Source organism: Physeter macrocephalus, chromosome 11, assembly GCF_002837175.3.
Source record: "Physeter macrocephalus isolate SW-GA chromosome 11, ASM283717v5, whole genome shotgun sequence".
In the NCBI taxonomy this organism is placed as follows: Eukaryota; Metazoa; Chordata; class Mammalia; order Artiodactyla; family Physeteridae; genus Physeter; species Physeter macrocephalus.
The window spans coordinates 61,161,326-61,175,535 of NC_041224.1; the positions used below are offsets into that span (position 1 = coordinate 61,161,326).

A 14,210-nucleotide genomic window follows, 5' to 3' on the forward strand; every position below is an offset into this window, starting at 1 on the left:
ATTAGACACCATGTCCAGGAAGGATATATCCCAAGAATGCAAGTGTGGATCAACATAAGAAAATCAATCAGTGTGATACACCACATTAATAAAATAAATGAAAAAACCATATTATCATCTCAATTGATGCAGAAAAAGCATTTGACAAAACTCAAACACCCTTTCATGATAAAAACACTCAAAAACTAGAATTGATTGGAACTTTCTCAACATGATAAAGGGCATTTATAAAAACCCCACAGCTAGCATCATACTCAATGGTGAAACACTGAAAGCTTTCCCCCTAAGATCAGGGAGTAGATAAAGATGATAACTTCTTCATCATCATTATCACCATTGCTATTCAACATTTACTGGAAGTTCTAGTCAGAGTAATTAAGCAAGAAAAAGAAATTAAATGCACCCAGAAGGAAAAGAAGTCAACCTATCTGTATTTGCAGACGACATGGTCCTATATATAGAAATCTCAAATAATCCACAAAAGAGCTACTATAACTAACAAATAAATTCATAAAAGTTGCACAGTAGAAGATCAACACCAACAAAATCAGTTGTGTTTCTATACATCAGCAATGAACAAGTTGAAAACATATCCGTTTACAATAGCATTCAAAAGAATGAAGTACCTGGGAACAAATTTATCCAGAGAGGTGAAAGGCTTTTACACTAAAAAATACAAAACATTGTTAAAAGTCATTAAAGAAGACCTAAATAACAAAAATCATCCTTTGTTGATGGAATATTGCTACTTTAAGACAGAAATACTACCCAAAGATATCTACAGATTCAATGCAATCCCTTTTAAAATTCAAACAGCCTTTTTTTTTCAGGAATGAAAAAGCCAGTTCTCAAATTCATATGGAATTACAAGGTGCCCTGAATAGCAAAAACTATCTTAAAAAAGAAAAACAAAGTTGGGGGACTCACATTTCCCATTTCAAAACTTACTACAAATCTACAGTAACCAAAATAGTGTCATAATAGCATAGGAATAAACATATAGATCAATGGAATAGAATTGAGAGTCCAGAAATAAACTCATTTATCTATTGCCAGTTGATTTTCAACATTGGTGCAAGACGATTCATTGGGGAAAAATAGTCTCTTCAACAAATGGTGCTGGGACAACTGGATATCCACATGCAAAAGAATAAAGTTCAACTCCTATCCCACACCACATACAAAAATTAACTCAAAATGGATCAGTGACCTAAATATAAAAGCTCATACTACAAAACTCTAATAAAATTTACAGTATCATATGCACCTTGGAAAGCAAGGACTAAAGAAAGAATTTTCAAATGAACAAACAAAAAGAGCTAACACTGGGACTTCCCTGGTGGTGCGCTGGTTAAGACCCCAAGCTCCAAGCTTCCACTGCATGGGGCACAGGTTCGATCCCTGGTCAGGGAACTAAGATCCCACATGCCATGTGGTGTGGCAAATATATATATATATATATATCACCAAAATATGAACACATAAAACAGTATCTTAAAATGCCTTAATCCAATGTAAACATTTTCTCAAAATAGAGTTTCAAGCACTTTGCCAGAATATAAAGGAGATATTTTGAATGTTCTCAAATCAAGCTATATGGCACTGGCCCTATATAACCATAGAAAACCTCTTTAAAGCTGCAAGTAACACAAAGCTATCATTTATTAAGCACTTAATATGTACTAGTCCCTTCACATATGCTATTCCTTTTAAACCTTCTAACTCACTCAATATCAACAGGTATTCTACATCACTAAAAAAAAAATAGAAGCTACACTAAAAAAAAATAGAAGCTACAATCTGGAATTCCCTCAGTTTTTTGCTACCGAACCTAAAAACCCACCTTTATCTCAACCCATTCTTTCTCCTTCCCTCCTATTGCAATAAAGGAGATGTTAAATCTTTTCATCTAAAGTAAAAATCCTCTACCAGTGCTCTGGATCTCATTTGCTCCATTAACTATCCTCAACCTCTCCTTTTCTACTGGCTCCTTCTCATCAGCTCCTAAACATGACTTAGTCTCACCTATCTGAAAATAACAAACAAACTAATAGTTTCCCTGGGTTTTACTTTCCCCTCCAGATATCATCTTTTTCTCTCATTCTAGTCAGTTAAATACTTCATGAATTGTCTACATTTTCTATTTGCATTTTCTTATCTCAACTTACTCTTCCAATATGCCTTCCTCATCAACACCTCTACCATAACCATTTTTGCACTAATTGAGTAGATGATTTTCAGTCTTTATCTTGCTCAATTTCTCAGTTACAACAGTGTTAACTCCTCCTTCTTTCTTTAAATATTTTTCCTTTGGCTTCTATTTAACTATACTTTTCCTAGTATACCTTCTACTTCTCTATTCTTACCCCCAGTTGCTTTAGGAGCTCCTTTTCCTTATTTGTCTCTTTAAATTAGAGTTCCTTAAGCCTTAGTTCTAGGCCTTCTTCTCTTCCCTATATACTATATAGAGAATCCCCCCACTTCAATGGCTTAAATTTCCATTTATATGCAGATAGCTCCCAAATACTTATTTATAGCTATTTCTTAAGCGCTAGACCAATATATCTAACTGGGACATGTCTCATAGGCATCTTAAATTTAATATATTCAAAAATAACATTTCCAAAATCATCTCACCCATAAACATGCTCCCTCTTAAATATACTGTAATATGTTAATACTTACTGAACATATAATTATGGGCCAGGCATTGTGCTAAGTGCTAGGATTACAGCAGTGAACAAAACTCTCATGGCCCCTGCTCTCCTAGACTTAGTCTGGTGAGGGGAAACAAACATTAAACAAATAATTATACAAATAACTATAAAATTATAATTATGATAAATGCTATTTAAAAAACAAAGTACACTACCATGTACCCAATGGCTCAAGTCAGAAACATAGAAATCATTCCTGACTCCTTTCTTTGTCTTGTACATCAATCACCAAATTCTATTGATTCCTAATTCCTAAATATCTCTCAAATTCAACTACTTATTTCTATTTCCTCTGTTACCATCCAAATCCAGAACATCATCATCTTTCACCACATTCCTCTAAGTCTCCTAACTGGCCTTTACTTCCAGTCTTGTTCCTTCCTATCCTTTATCTACACTGCAGCCAAATAGAATGATTTGTTAAAAATGCTTAAAATCTTTTAAAATATTCTTATTGTCTTTAGGATAAAGTACAAACTCTTAAACACAACTAAAATCCTTGGACATCATATATAAAACAGACATAAGTAGACTCTAAAAGGTGAACCAAAAAAATGGTATACTGGCTAAAGACCTCTGAACCCAAGAAATGACATGGTAGTGCATTCTCCAGATTTCTTTCTTTGACTCATATATCCCAGACTTGGAGCTAAAGAAGCTGACAACCCAGAAGCAGGTGAAGGCACATACATAAAAGTCCCATAAAAGCCACTCTCTTTAGCCAAAGGATCTGGAAGGGGCAGGCTAGCAATGCAGAAAACTTTTAGCCAGTAACCACTCTATTCCAGCCAAATAGTACAGAAAAACTGTGACCTCCAATCCAACCATCTCCACTAGCAAAAGCCAAGTAGGGATGCTGCCCTCACCAGCGTGGTGTCAGAGAAGGCTGACTAAGAAGCCAGAACTTTCATCCCTGTTGGGTGTACTGAATCCCCCACTACATGTTAGTGGAGACCATGTGGAAAACCTGGACTTCTATCTCCATTCAGCAATAATAAGTCATCCTTCTTGCTAACCACTACAGTGGTATCAGAGGAGGCCTAGTGGAGAGTCAGAACTTTCACCACTAACCCAGCAGGAATGATAATCAACTGATGTCAACACCAAGATAACAGAGATGTTAGAATTATATGATAAAGATGTTAAAGCAGTCATCATAAAAATGCTTCAATGAACATTATAAACATGATTGCTATAAATGAAAAAGTATAAAATCTCCCCAAAGAAATAGAGAGTCTTAGCAAAGAAGTAGAAGAAATAAAGGAGTACCAAATGAAAATTTTAGAATTGGAAAATAACTGAAACAAAAAGCTCTGTGAATGGTCTCAACAGAAGAATGTGGGGCGGGGGGTGGGGAACAGAGGAAAGAAAAAGTAAACTTGAAGCCAGAGTAATAGAAATTATCCAAATCTGAATGAGAAAGTAAACTGAAAAAATAAATGAAGAGAGCCCCAGGACCCATGGTACTATAATAGAAGATCTAGCATGCCTGTCACTGGAGTCCTAGAAAGAGAGAAGAAGGTAGAGTTGAAAAAGTACTCAAAGAAATAATGAATGAAAAGTTCTCAAATTTGGCAAAACCCATAAACCTATAGATTCAAGAATCTGAACAAATTCCAAATTGGATAAATCCAAAATAATCCACACAAAGACATATGAGAGGCAAACTTATCAAAATTAAAGTCAAAGAAAAACACTTGAAAGCAGTGAGAAAGAAGTGACATCTTACCCTAAGAAAAGACAAAACAAATGACAGTGGATTTCTCATCAAAAACCATGGAGGCAGGAAAAAAGCAGTACATTTTTCAAGTGATGAGAGAAAAAAAAACTATCAATCCAGAAGCCTATATCCAGCAAAAATATCCTTCAGAAATGAAGGGGAGGCTTCCCTGGTGGCACAGTGGTTAGGAATCCGCCTGCCAATGCAGGGGACACGGGTTTGATCCCAGGTCCGGGAAGATCCCACATGCCGTGGAGCCCACAACTACTGAGCCCGCGAGCCACAACTACTGAAGCCCGTGTGCCTGGAGCCTGTGCTCCACAACAGGGGAAGCCACGACAATGAGAAGCCCGCACACCGCAGGGAAGAGTAGCCCCCACTCGCTGCAATGAGAGAGAGCCTGCATGCAGCAACGAAGACCCAACACAGCCAAAAATAAAAACAAATAATAAATAAATTTTAAAAAAAAAGAAAGGAAGGGGAAATGAAGATATTTTCAGACAATGGAAAACTAAGGGTACACTAGAGAATTCTACCAAATGTTGAAAGAATTAACACCAATTTACGCAATCTTTTACGCAATCTTTTCCAGAAAATAGAAGAGAGAGAAACACTCCCAACTCATTTGATGAAGCTAATATTACCCTGATACCAAAACTTGCAGACAAGGACAGTACACACACACACACACACACACACACACACACACACACACAAAGAAGAAAACTACAGGCCAATAGTTTTCATTAATATAGATGCAGAAATCCTTAATGAATATTATTAGCATAGAGAATTAAGCAATATGTTAAAAAAAAATTAAGGGGCTTCCCTGGTGGTGCAGTGGTTAAGAATCCACCTGCCAATGCAGGGGACACAGGTTCAAGCCCTGGTCCGGGAAGATCCCACATGCCGTGGAGCAACTAAGCCCGTGCACCACAACTACTGAGCCTGCGCCCTAGAGCCCGCGGGTCACAACTACTGAAGCCCACACTCCTAGAGCTCATGCTCTGCAACAAGCCACCACAATGAGAAGCCTGCGCACTGCAACGAAAAGCAGCCCCTGCTCGCCACAACTAGAGAAAGCCTGTGTGCAGAAACAAAGACCCAATGCGACCAAAAATAAATTAATAAATAGATTTATTTATTTTTTTAAATTAGGGACTTCCCTGGTGGTCCAGTGGTTAAGACTCCACACTTCCACTGCAGGGGGTGCAGGTTCAGTCCCTGGTTGGGGGACCTAAGATCCCACATGCCCTGCAGCACAGCCAAAAAAAAAAAAAAAAAATTAAACACCTTGGCTATTTTAGTTTCCTAGGGCTGCCGTATTAAAGTATCACAAACTGGATGGTTTTAAACAACAGAAATTTATTCTCTCATGGTTTTGGAGGTTACAATTCCAAAATCAAGGTGTTAGCAGGGCTATTCTCCCTCTGACACTCTGGGTAGACTCTTTCCTTTCTTCCTTGCCTCCAGTGGTGCCTGTTGATCCTTGGCATTCTAATCTCTGCCTCTGTCATCACATGGTGTTCTCTCTGTGTCTCTGTTTTCACATGGCATTCTTATCTCTTTGTAACAGGACACCAGTCATACTGAATGGGGGACCTTGCATTTGGCAGTTGTTCCTTAGATATAACACCAAAGCACAAGTAGCAAAAGGAAATATAAATTTGACTATATCAAAATTTAAAACTTTTGTGCTGCAAACAATACCATTTAAAAAGTGAAAATAGGGCTTCCCTGGTGGCGCAGTGGTTGAGGGTTCGTGCCCCGGTCCGGGAAGATCCCACATGCCGCGGAGCGGCTGGGCCCGTGAGCCATGGCCGCTGAGCCTGTGCGTCCGGAGCCTGCACTCCGCAACGGGAGAGGCCACAACAGTGAGAGGCCCGCATACCGAAAAGAAAAAAAAAAGTGAAAATACAACTGATAAAATGGAAGAAAATATTTTCAAATTATGTATCTAATAAGGAACTAGTATCCAAAATATATAAAGAATTCTTACAACTCAATAATAAAAAGGCAAATAACCTAATTTTAAAATTGTAAAGGATCTAAATAGACTTTCCTTCAAAGATGATATACAAATGGCAAATAGACACATGAAAAGGTGCTTGACATCATTAGACATTAGAGAAATTCAAGTCAAAACCACAATGATATACCCATTTCACTCTCACAAGGATGGCTATAATAAAAAAAGCAGACTTTGACAACTGTTAGGAAAGATGTGGAAAAATTGAAACCTCATACATTGCTAGTGGGAAAGTAAAATGGTTCACTCCTTTGGAGAACAGTTTGGAAGTCCCTCAAAAAGTTATACATAAAGTTACCATATGACCCAGCAATTCTGCTCCTAGGTATACACCCAAGAGAATTTAAAACATATGTCCACATGTACATATATAACAGCATTATTTCTAATAGCCAAAAAGTGAAAACAACCCAAATGTCCATCAACTGATGAATGTATAAACAAAATGTGGTATATCCACATAATGGAATATTATTCAGCCATAAGCAGTAATAACGTACTGGTACATGCTACAATATGGATGAACTTTGAAAACATTATGCTAAATGAAAGAATACATATTGTATGATTATATCTAGTATCCAGAATAGAAAAATCCATAGAGACATGACACAGATTAGTGCTTGCTAGGGGTTAGGGGAGAGACATAGGGTTTCCTTCTGGGGTAATGAAATTATGGAACTAGATAGTGTGATGGTTGTAAGACTTTATGAATATACTAAAACCACTGATTTGTACACTTTAAAATAAACATTAAATAATAGTGATAACACAAAATGCCTGCAAGTTTTCAGAGAAACTCACATATTTCTGGTGGCTATATGAAATGATACAGCCACTCTGGAAAACAGTGGGGAGTTTCTTATAAAACTGAATACAACACAGCAGTTTCATTCCTGGGGATTTATGCCAGAGAAATGAAAACTTATGTTCAAACAAAAACCTACTAATGAATGTTTATAGGAGCTTTGTTTCTAATAGCCAAAAACTGGAGAGGTGCTTGACCTGTTTAAGAACAAGAGGTTCTTAAACAGGTGAATGGTTAAACAAACTGTGGAGTGCTACTCAGCAATAAAAAGGAATTAATGATACATGCAACAACCTTGATAAAACTCTGGAGAATTGAGTGAAAAAAGTCAATCCCAAAAGATTATGTACTGTTTGATTCTATTTATATAACGTTCTTAAAATGACAAAATTATCAAAGTGGAGAACAGAATAGTGGTTATCAGTGGTTAGGGAGGGGTGAAGGCAGGATGAAAGTGGGTGTGGCTATAAAGTGACTGTATGGGCAACATGAAGGATCATTGTGTTGATGGAAATATTCTGTATCTTGTATCAATATTTGTATCTTAGTTGTGATACTGTACTATAGTTTTTAAAGATATTACCATAAGTGATGAGTAAGGAATACATTAACTAGATTTCTTTGTATTATTTCTTACAACTGCATATTTATTTATATTTATCAAAAAATAAGAGGTTTAATTAAAAAATAATAGGTGACAACAATGAGACTACTACACACACCTATTAGAATGGTAAAAATCCACAACACTGACAACACCAAATGCTGGTGAGGATGTGGAGAAACAGAAACTCTCATTCACTGCTGGTGGGAATGCAAAATGGTACAGCCACTTTGGAAGACAGTTAGTTAGTTTCCATAGAACTAAACATACTCTAACCATATGATCCAGCAGTTGTGCTCCCTGGTATTTACCCAAAGGAACTGAAAACTTGTGTCCACACAAACACTTGCACGTGGATGTTTACATAAACTTTATTCATAATTGCCAAAACTTGGAGGCAACCAAAATGTTCAATAGGCAAATGAATAAACTGGGATACATTCAGACAATGGAATATTATACAGAGCTAAATGTAAATGAGCTATCAAGCCATGAAAAGACATGGAAGAACCTTAAATGCATATTACTAAGTGACAGAAGCCAATCTGAAAAGTCTACAAGCTATATGATTCCAACTACATGACATCCTGGAAAAGGCAAAACTACGGAGAAGGTAAAAAAGATCAATGGTTGCCAGGGTTTAGGGGGAGGGATGAATAGGCAGAACACAGAGGATATTTAGGGCACTGAAACTACTCTTTATGATACTATACACTTACCCAAACACAGAGAATGCACAATACCAAGAGTGAACTCAAATGTCAACTATGGATTTTGGGTTATAATGATGTGTCAAAGTAGGCTCATCAATTGTAACAAATGTCCCACTCTGGTGGGGGACGTTGATATGGAGGAGGCTACGCATGTATGGGGGTAGGTGATATAAGGGAAATCTCTTATCTTCTGTTTAATTTTGCCTAAAACTGCTCTGAAAAATAGTCTGATTTTCAAAAGGTAAAACCATTAAAACACTATAATAGAACAGGGGAATTTTGTAAAATCTCAGAGTGGGAAAGGCAAGATACAAAACATAAAGACACCCAAAGATGGGCTTCCCTGGTGGCGCAGTGGTTGCGCGTCCGCCTGCCGATGCAGGGGAACCGGGTTCGCGCCCCGGTCTGGGAGGATCCCACATGCCGCGGAGCGGCTGGGCCCGTGAGCCATGGCCTCTGAGCCTGCGCGTCCGGAGCCTGCGCTCCGCAAGGGGAGAGGCCACAGCAGAGGGAGGCCCGCATACCACAAAAAAAAAAAAAAAAAAAAAAAAAAAAAAAAAAAAATGTATATTCAGATAACTAATACTGGAGAAGAAATGGGAAACATACCAGCAAAGTAAAAATGTAGAACCTTATAGTGATTTGAAGAAAGCAGTTGTCAAGTTACCAGTTTGAAGATACCTACTGCAAGTTGGCATTTTAATAATGTATGATAAACCCCAGCAGAAACTGGTGCCTGCCTGACGTACATTTGGAAAGTGGATTGTGCAACAAGAGAGTCAAAGTAGCTGTGATGTGCTGGGTGTCAAGGACACAACAGTCTTTTACTGTTCGTATTTCAGGATCTTGGATCTTCTCAAGTGAGGTTTTATAAAAGACACCCAAAGAAAAAATGTGTAAATTTGATTTATAAATGTTTCAAATTTCTACACGGAAACACCAAAATACAAATAATAAACTAGACAAAATATCTGTAAAACTACGACACAAAATTCTGCTTTTCTTATTATATAAACAGGTTGTATGCATCACTAAGAAAGAGCAAACCAGTAGAGAAATAGAAATGAATAGATTTCTACAGATAAAAATATAAATATGAAAAGATGTCCAACTCATAATTAAGAAATATATACTAAAACCACAACTAGGTAGCATTTTTCATCAATCAGATTGGCCAAATGTAAAAGTTTGTTAAAGTATCTCACTTTCAAAGTGTGAAAAAACTGGCACAACTGAAAATGTATGTCTACACAAAAACATGCACACAGATGTTTATAGCAGCTTTATTCATAACTGTCAAATCTTGGAAGCAACCACGATGTCCTTCAATAGGTGAATGGATAAACTATGGTACATCCGTACAATGGAATGCTATCTAGTACTAAAACACGTGAGCTGTCAAGCAACAAAAAGACTCGGAGGGATCTTAAATGCATATTGCTAAGTGAAAGAAGCCAATCTGAAATGGTTATATACCATATGATTCTAACTATCTGACATTCTGGAAAGGCAAAAGTATAGAGACAGTAAAAATATCCGTGTTGCCGTGGGCTGGAGGGGTGGGAGACAGAGAGATGAATAAGTGGAGCACAGGGCATTTTAAGGACAGTGAAACAATTGTGTATGATATTGTAATGGTGAATACATGTCATTTTACATTTGTCAAAACGGATAGAATGTACAACACAAAGAGTAAAACAATGTAAACTATGGACTTCAGTAATGATAATGTATCAACATTGGTTCACCAATTGTAACAAATGTACCACACTAACACAAGATATAAATAATAGGGGAAACTATGGGGGAAGAGAGGGAGGTATGTGGGAACTCCGTACTTTTTAATTCTTCTGCAAGCCTACAGCTGCTCTAACAGAAGAAAGATCTAATTTTTAAAAACTGGGCACCATTGGAGGATTCTATGAACAAATTGTTTTGAAAACTGTTAAACAGAGAAAGATTCAAGCATTTGATACCTTTCCAATACACACTGGACCACTGGGGACTCAAACAATGTATGGGAGGAACTTTCTCTTTATAGACATATTCCAGCTAATAAAGGAAGGAATGATATCCCCTTCTTGTAACACTTGATCAATTTATCTACGTAATAATCATCAAAGTTTGCTAAAAATACAAAAAGAAACATACCAGATTGAAGAATACATCAATATCTTAACAAAACAACAAAAACAAACAAAAAAACCAACCTGAGTCTGATAAAGCCTCTCTAGAGTCAACTACCAACTTACCGAAAACATACTAAATGGCACTATGGGGATATAATCAGCAAAATCTGTGCTGTGTAAAACCATAGGTCCAATGACCAATTGCTTTGACAAATAAATTTCAAGGGGAAAAAAAGAGGTGTAGTTTAAAAGAGACTTAATGAGTCAAATCAACCAATCTCAACGTGTAAACTTCATTTGGATTTAGTTTGTTTCATTCAAACAAACTAAATTTTTTAAATGATTAGACAATCAGAAATGTGAACATTGACTAGATTTGATGATTTAAAGAATTATTAAATTTTTATGTGTGATATTGTGGTCGTGGTTTTTTAAAAAGCTTATAGAGCTTCACACTGTTATACCTACAGATGAAATGAAAAAGTATCTGGCATTTAATCCAACATAAAATAGAAAAGAGGGAAAGCAGTTTAGGTGAAATAAGACTGGTCATTAGTAGATAATTGTTGAAACTGGATGATGGGTACATGGGTTTATTAATCTGTTTATTGTGCACGTTTGAAATTTTCCATAGTAAAATTATTTTTAAAAAATAAGCAACAGTAGCAAACGGTAAAAGTGTTATTATGAAACAAAACCTTTGTAGTCCTTTTTGTACTATAGCTAATTGTGTGTGAATTATTTTTGATCCCTGCTACTCCCTCAGTCACCATATCCATTCAATCACCAAATCTTGTTGATTCTACCTCTTAACTGCCATTTCTTTCCATCTTAGACCAAGCTAAATTTGGCCTGTGCACAGTACACTTCAACTTTTGCCTACTTTCAAAACCATAGCCAGAGTGGGTTGTTTTTTTTTTAACACAAATTTGATCATACCTAGCCTTTGCTTAAAATCTACTAATGGCTTCTCATTGATCATGGGATAAAGGCTAAAATCTTTAATATGCAATTTGAGGCCTTGAAAGATCTATTCCAACCTGTGTACCTTACCAGCTCCATCTTAAGATGCTCTCCATTGCCCTTCTATATTCCAGCTACTTCTTGAACTTGCCATACTCATTCTCAACTCAGAGCATTCACACGTGCTGTTCTCTCTTTCTGGAATGCTCCCTTCTCCCTTACACACACCCTCATCCTTCAGATCTCACTTTAAATGCTACTTTCTCAGGATAGCTTTCCCATTATTCTTGGTCTTGGTGAGGTCAAATTTCTCATACTTTTATAACAACTGAAATTTAAAAATTGTTGAAGTTATGTCTGTCTTTGCTGCTATAATACGATTTCAAAGAGAGAAGGAACTAAGTATCCCCAAATCCAGCATTTTGTCCTGCACATAGTAAAAGGTCAATAAATATTTATTAAACTATAAATGACTGACTTGATAATGAATAAATAAATGAATTTAAATATAATACTGGTCAAATCATGAAACAGAATTACCTGTACCATAATTACAATATTACAGTTAACCTAAATGGTGTTAGTCATACTCCCAAATAAAAGATTTGCAAAGCTTCAGTGTATATGTATATAAACAAACAAAAAGAGAAAATAAGTGAGAATGATTTCATTACAAATCCCGGTTACAGTCCCTCACTGATACTTCAAAAGTATTTAACAACAAAGGAACAGGGATGTATCTTAATGTATCATCCACCTTTCAAAGGAGGCACATATATATTCAAATAAAAGTAGTTCTGATACATACTCCAACTATGCTATTCAGATAGAAAACTCAGATCCTCTGAAAGACTAATAAAGACCACATATCCTAAAATTTTACATTTATATGCAATTATTTAAAACCAGCTACATATACAGACTGCACAAGTCTCTTAAGTCTTATAAAGTGGATGAATTTACTAACCTATTCAAGTAAAATCAAAGCTTAAACATTTTATGGATTAGATCTTTATAACTTTTAAATTAATGAGAAAAAACTACAAACTCCTGAACCAAAATTTTATTTTAAATTGTTAGGTTTTAGTCTATATGAAAACTTTTCATAATACATGACATATAAAGATGTTAGCACACTGAACTACAATAGAAAATATTTTTATACAACTTTTGAATCACTAATATGCTTATTTCCCCTGTGAATGAATGCACAGTTAGCTTAGATCAACTTTGTCATGAATATCAAGTAGTTTTAAAAGTCTTATATTATTGTTTAATAACTTCCTAATGAGGTTTTGAGTTTCTCCTTGACTTACACATAAAATTTTTTTTAATATATTGAATACTGCAGTAACTTTTCCTCTCATCTCTGGTGGAACATATTTAATATCTAAATATTCAGGTAATTTAGATCTAGAATTATACAGCATGTTAATAACAGTTTCAATGTCATCAACGCCATCACTGCTTTGTCCTAGTGGTAACATCTGGGATTTATACATTTTTTCTAATTTACGTTCTGCTGCTGCTGCTAGAGCAAGGCTTCGTTTTAGGTGTTCTTTAGAGGCTCGAATGTCTGCTCTATATTCTGGCTTGAAACTCTCAGGAAGAGGTACCTGTTGTGCCTGTGAACCAACATCTGCAATTTTTTTCAAAATGTCTTCATTATACGAATTATGTGGTTCAGGATTTTCCATTTCATAGTCGCCTGAGAGCTGAGGAACATCTTCTTCTGTGGCAGTATCCAAGTCAGTGTTCCTACTTAAAGAGGTGACACCTTGACTTGGCAATTGCTTAGGTGCCTCAGTTTGACTTACAGTTGGCTCTGGCTCTGGCTCTTCTTTCTCAATATAAGGTTCTTTTGCATGTAAAACAACAGAAATGTTATTTGGTTTAATTGACCAGAAAGCTGTACTTTTAGTATGCTTTTTCTTCTCTATTTCCAGTGTGAAGCCTCTAGTAGGGAAAGTTGTAGTTTCTTCACTGACAGGATTGATTAAAACATCATTCTTAGCTGGAGCTTCATCATGTGTAAACTTTACCTCCTTAAATTTTGATACCCTCGAGCCTACAGAATCAGCATTATTTGGAGACTTTGATTTTTTCTGATGACCTGGCTCCTTAGTGGGAACACTTAGTACGAGGTTTTGTAAAACTTGTACATAATGATTCAAGTTTTGTTCTTCGTCAGGCGTCACAGTTTTTCCTTAAGGGAAAAAACCAAACAATAAGTAACATTTATTATTATGTATGACATATTGACAGAATCTACTCACCTAAATTTACTTCATATGCCATCACTTAAAAGTGGAGATAAAAAAACAAGAAATAAAGCACCTTTGACACAGTCAACTCTCATTTAAAGGAACAAAATTATTTTTTCAGATTCTTATTAAAACAGATGAGCAAAATTAGTGCAAAAGTTACATATTAACACAATTCTCTATATCTCTTTGTTTTTACTCTCCCATATAACTTATGATTCAGTAGGCAACTTATTAAAACAAAATTCTTGGTTATGTTCTCT

General features: G+C 36.0%; 1 protein-coding gene across 1 annotated transcript; it reads right to left on the minus strand.

The window, feature by feature from the left end:
- Positions 1 to 12,897: 12,897 nt before the first annotated feature.
- Positions 12,898 to 13,981, minus strand: SPESP1 (sperm equatorial segment protein 1). Its single transcript, XM_055088464.1, has 2 exons — positions 13,960 to 13,981; positions 12,898 to 13,889 (listed from the first exon to the last, which is right to left on the minus strand). The coding sequence occupies exons 1-2, from the start codon at positions 13,979 to 13,981 to the stop codon at positions 12,898 to 12,900; spliced, it is 1,014 nt and encodes a 337-aa protein (XP_054944439.1).
- Between the last annotated feature and the right edge of the window lie 229 nt (positions 13,982 to 14,210).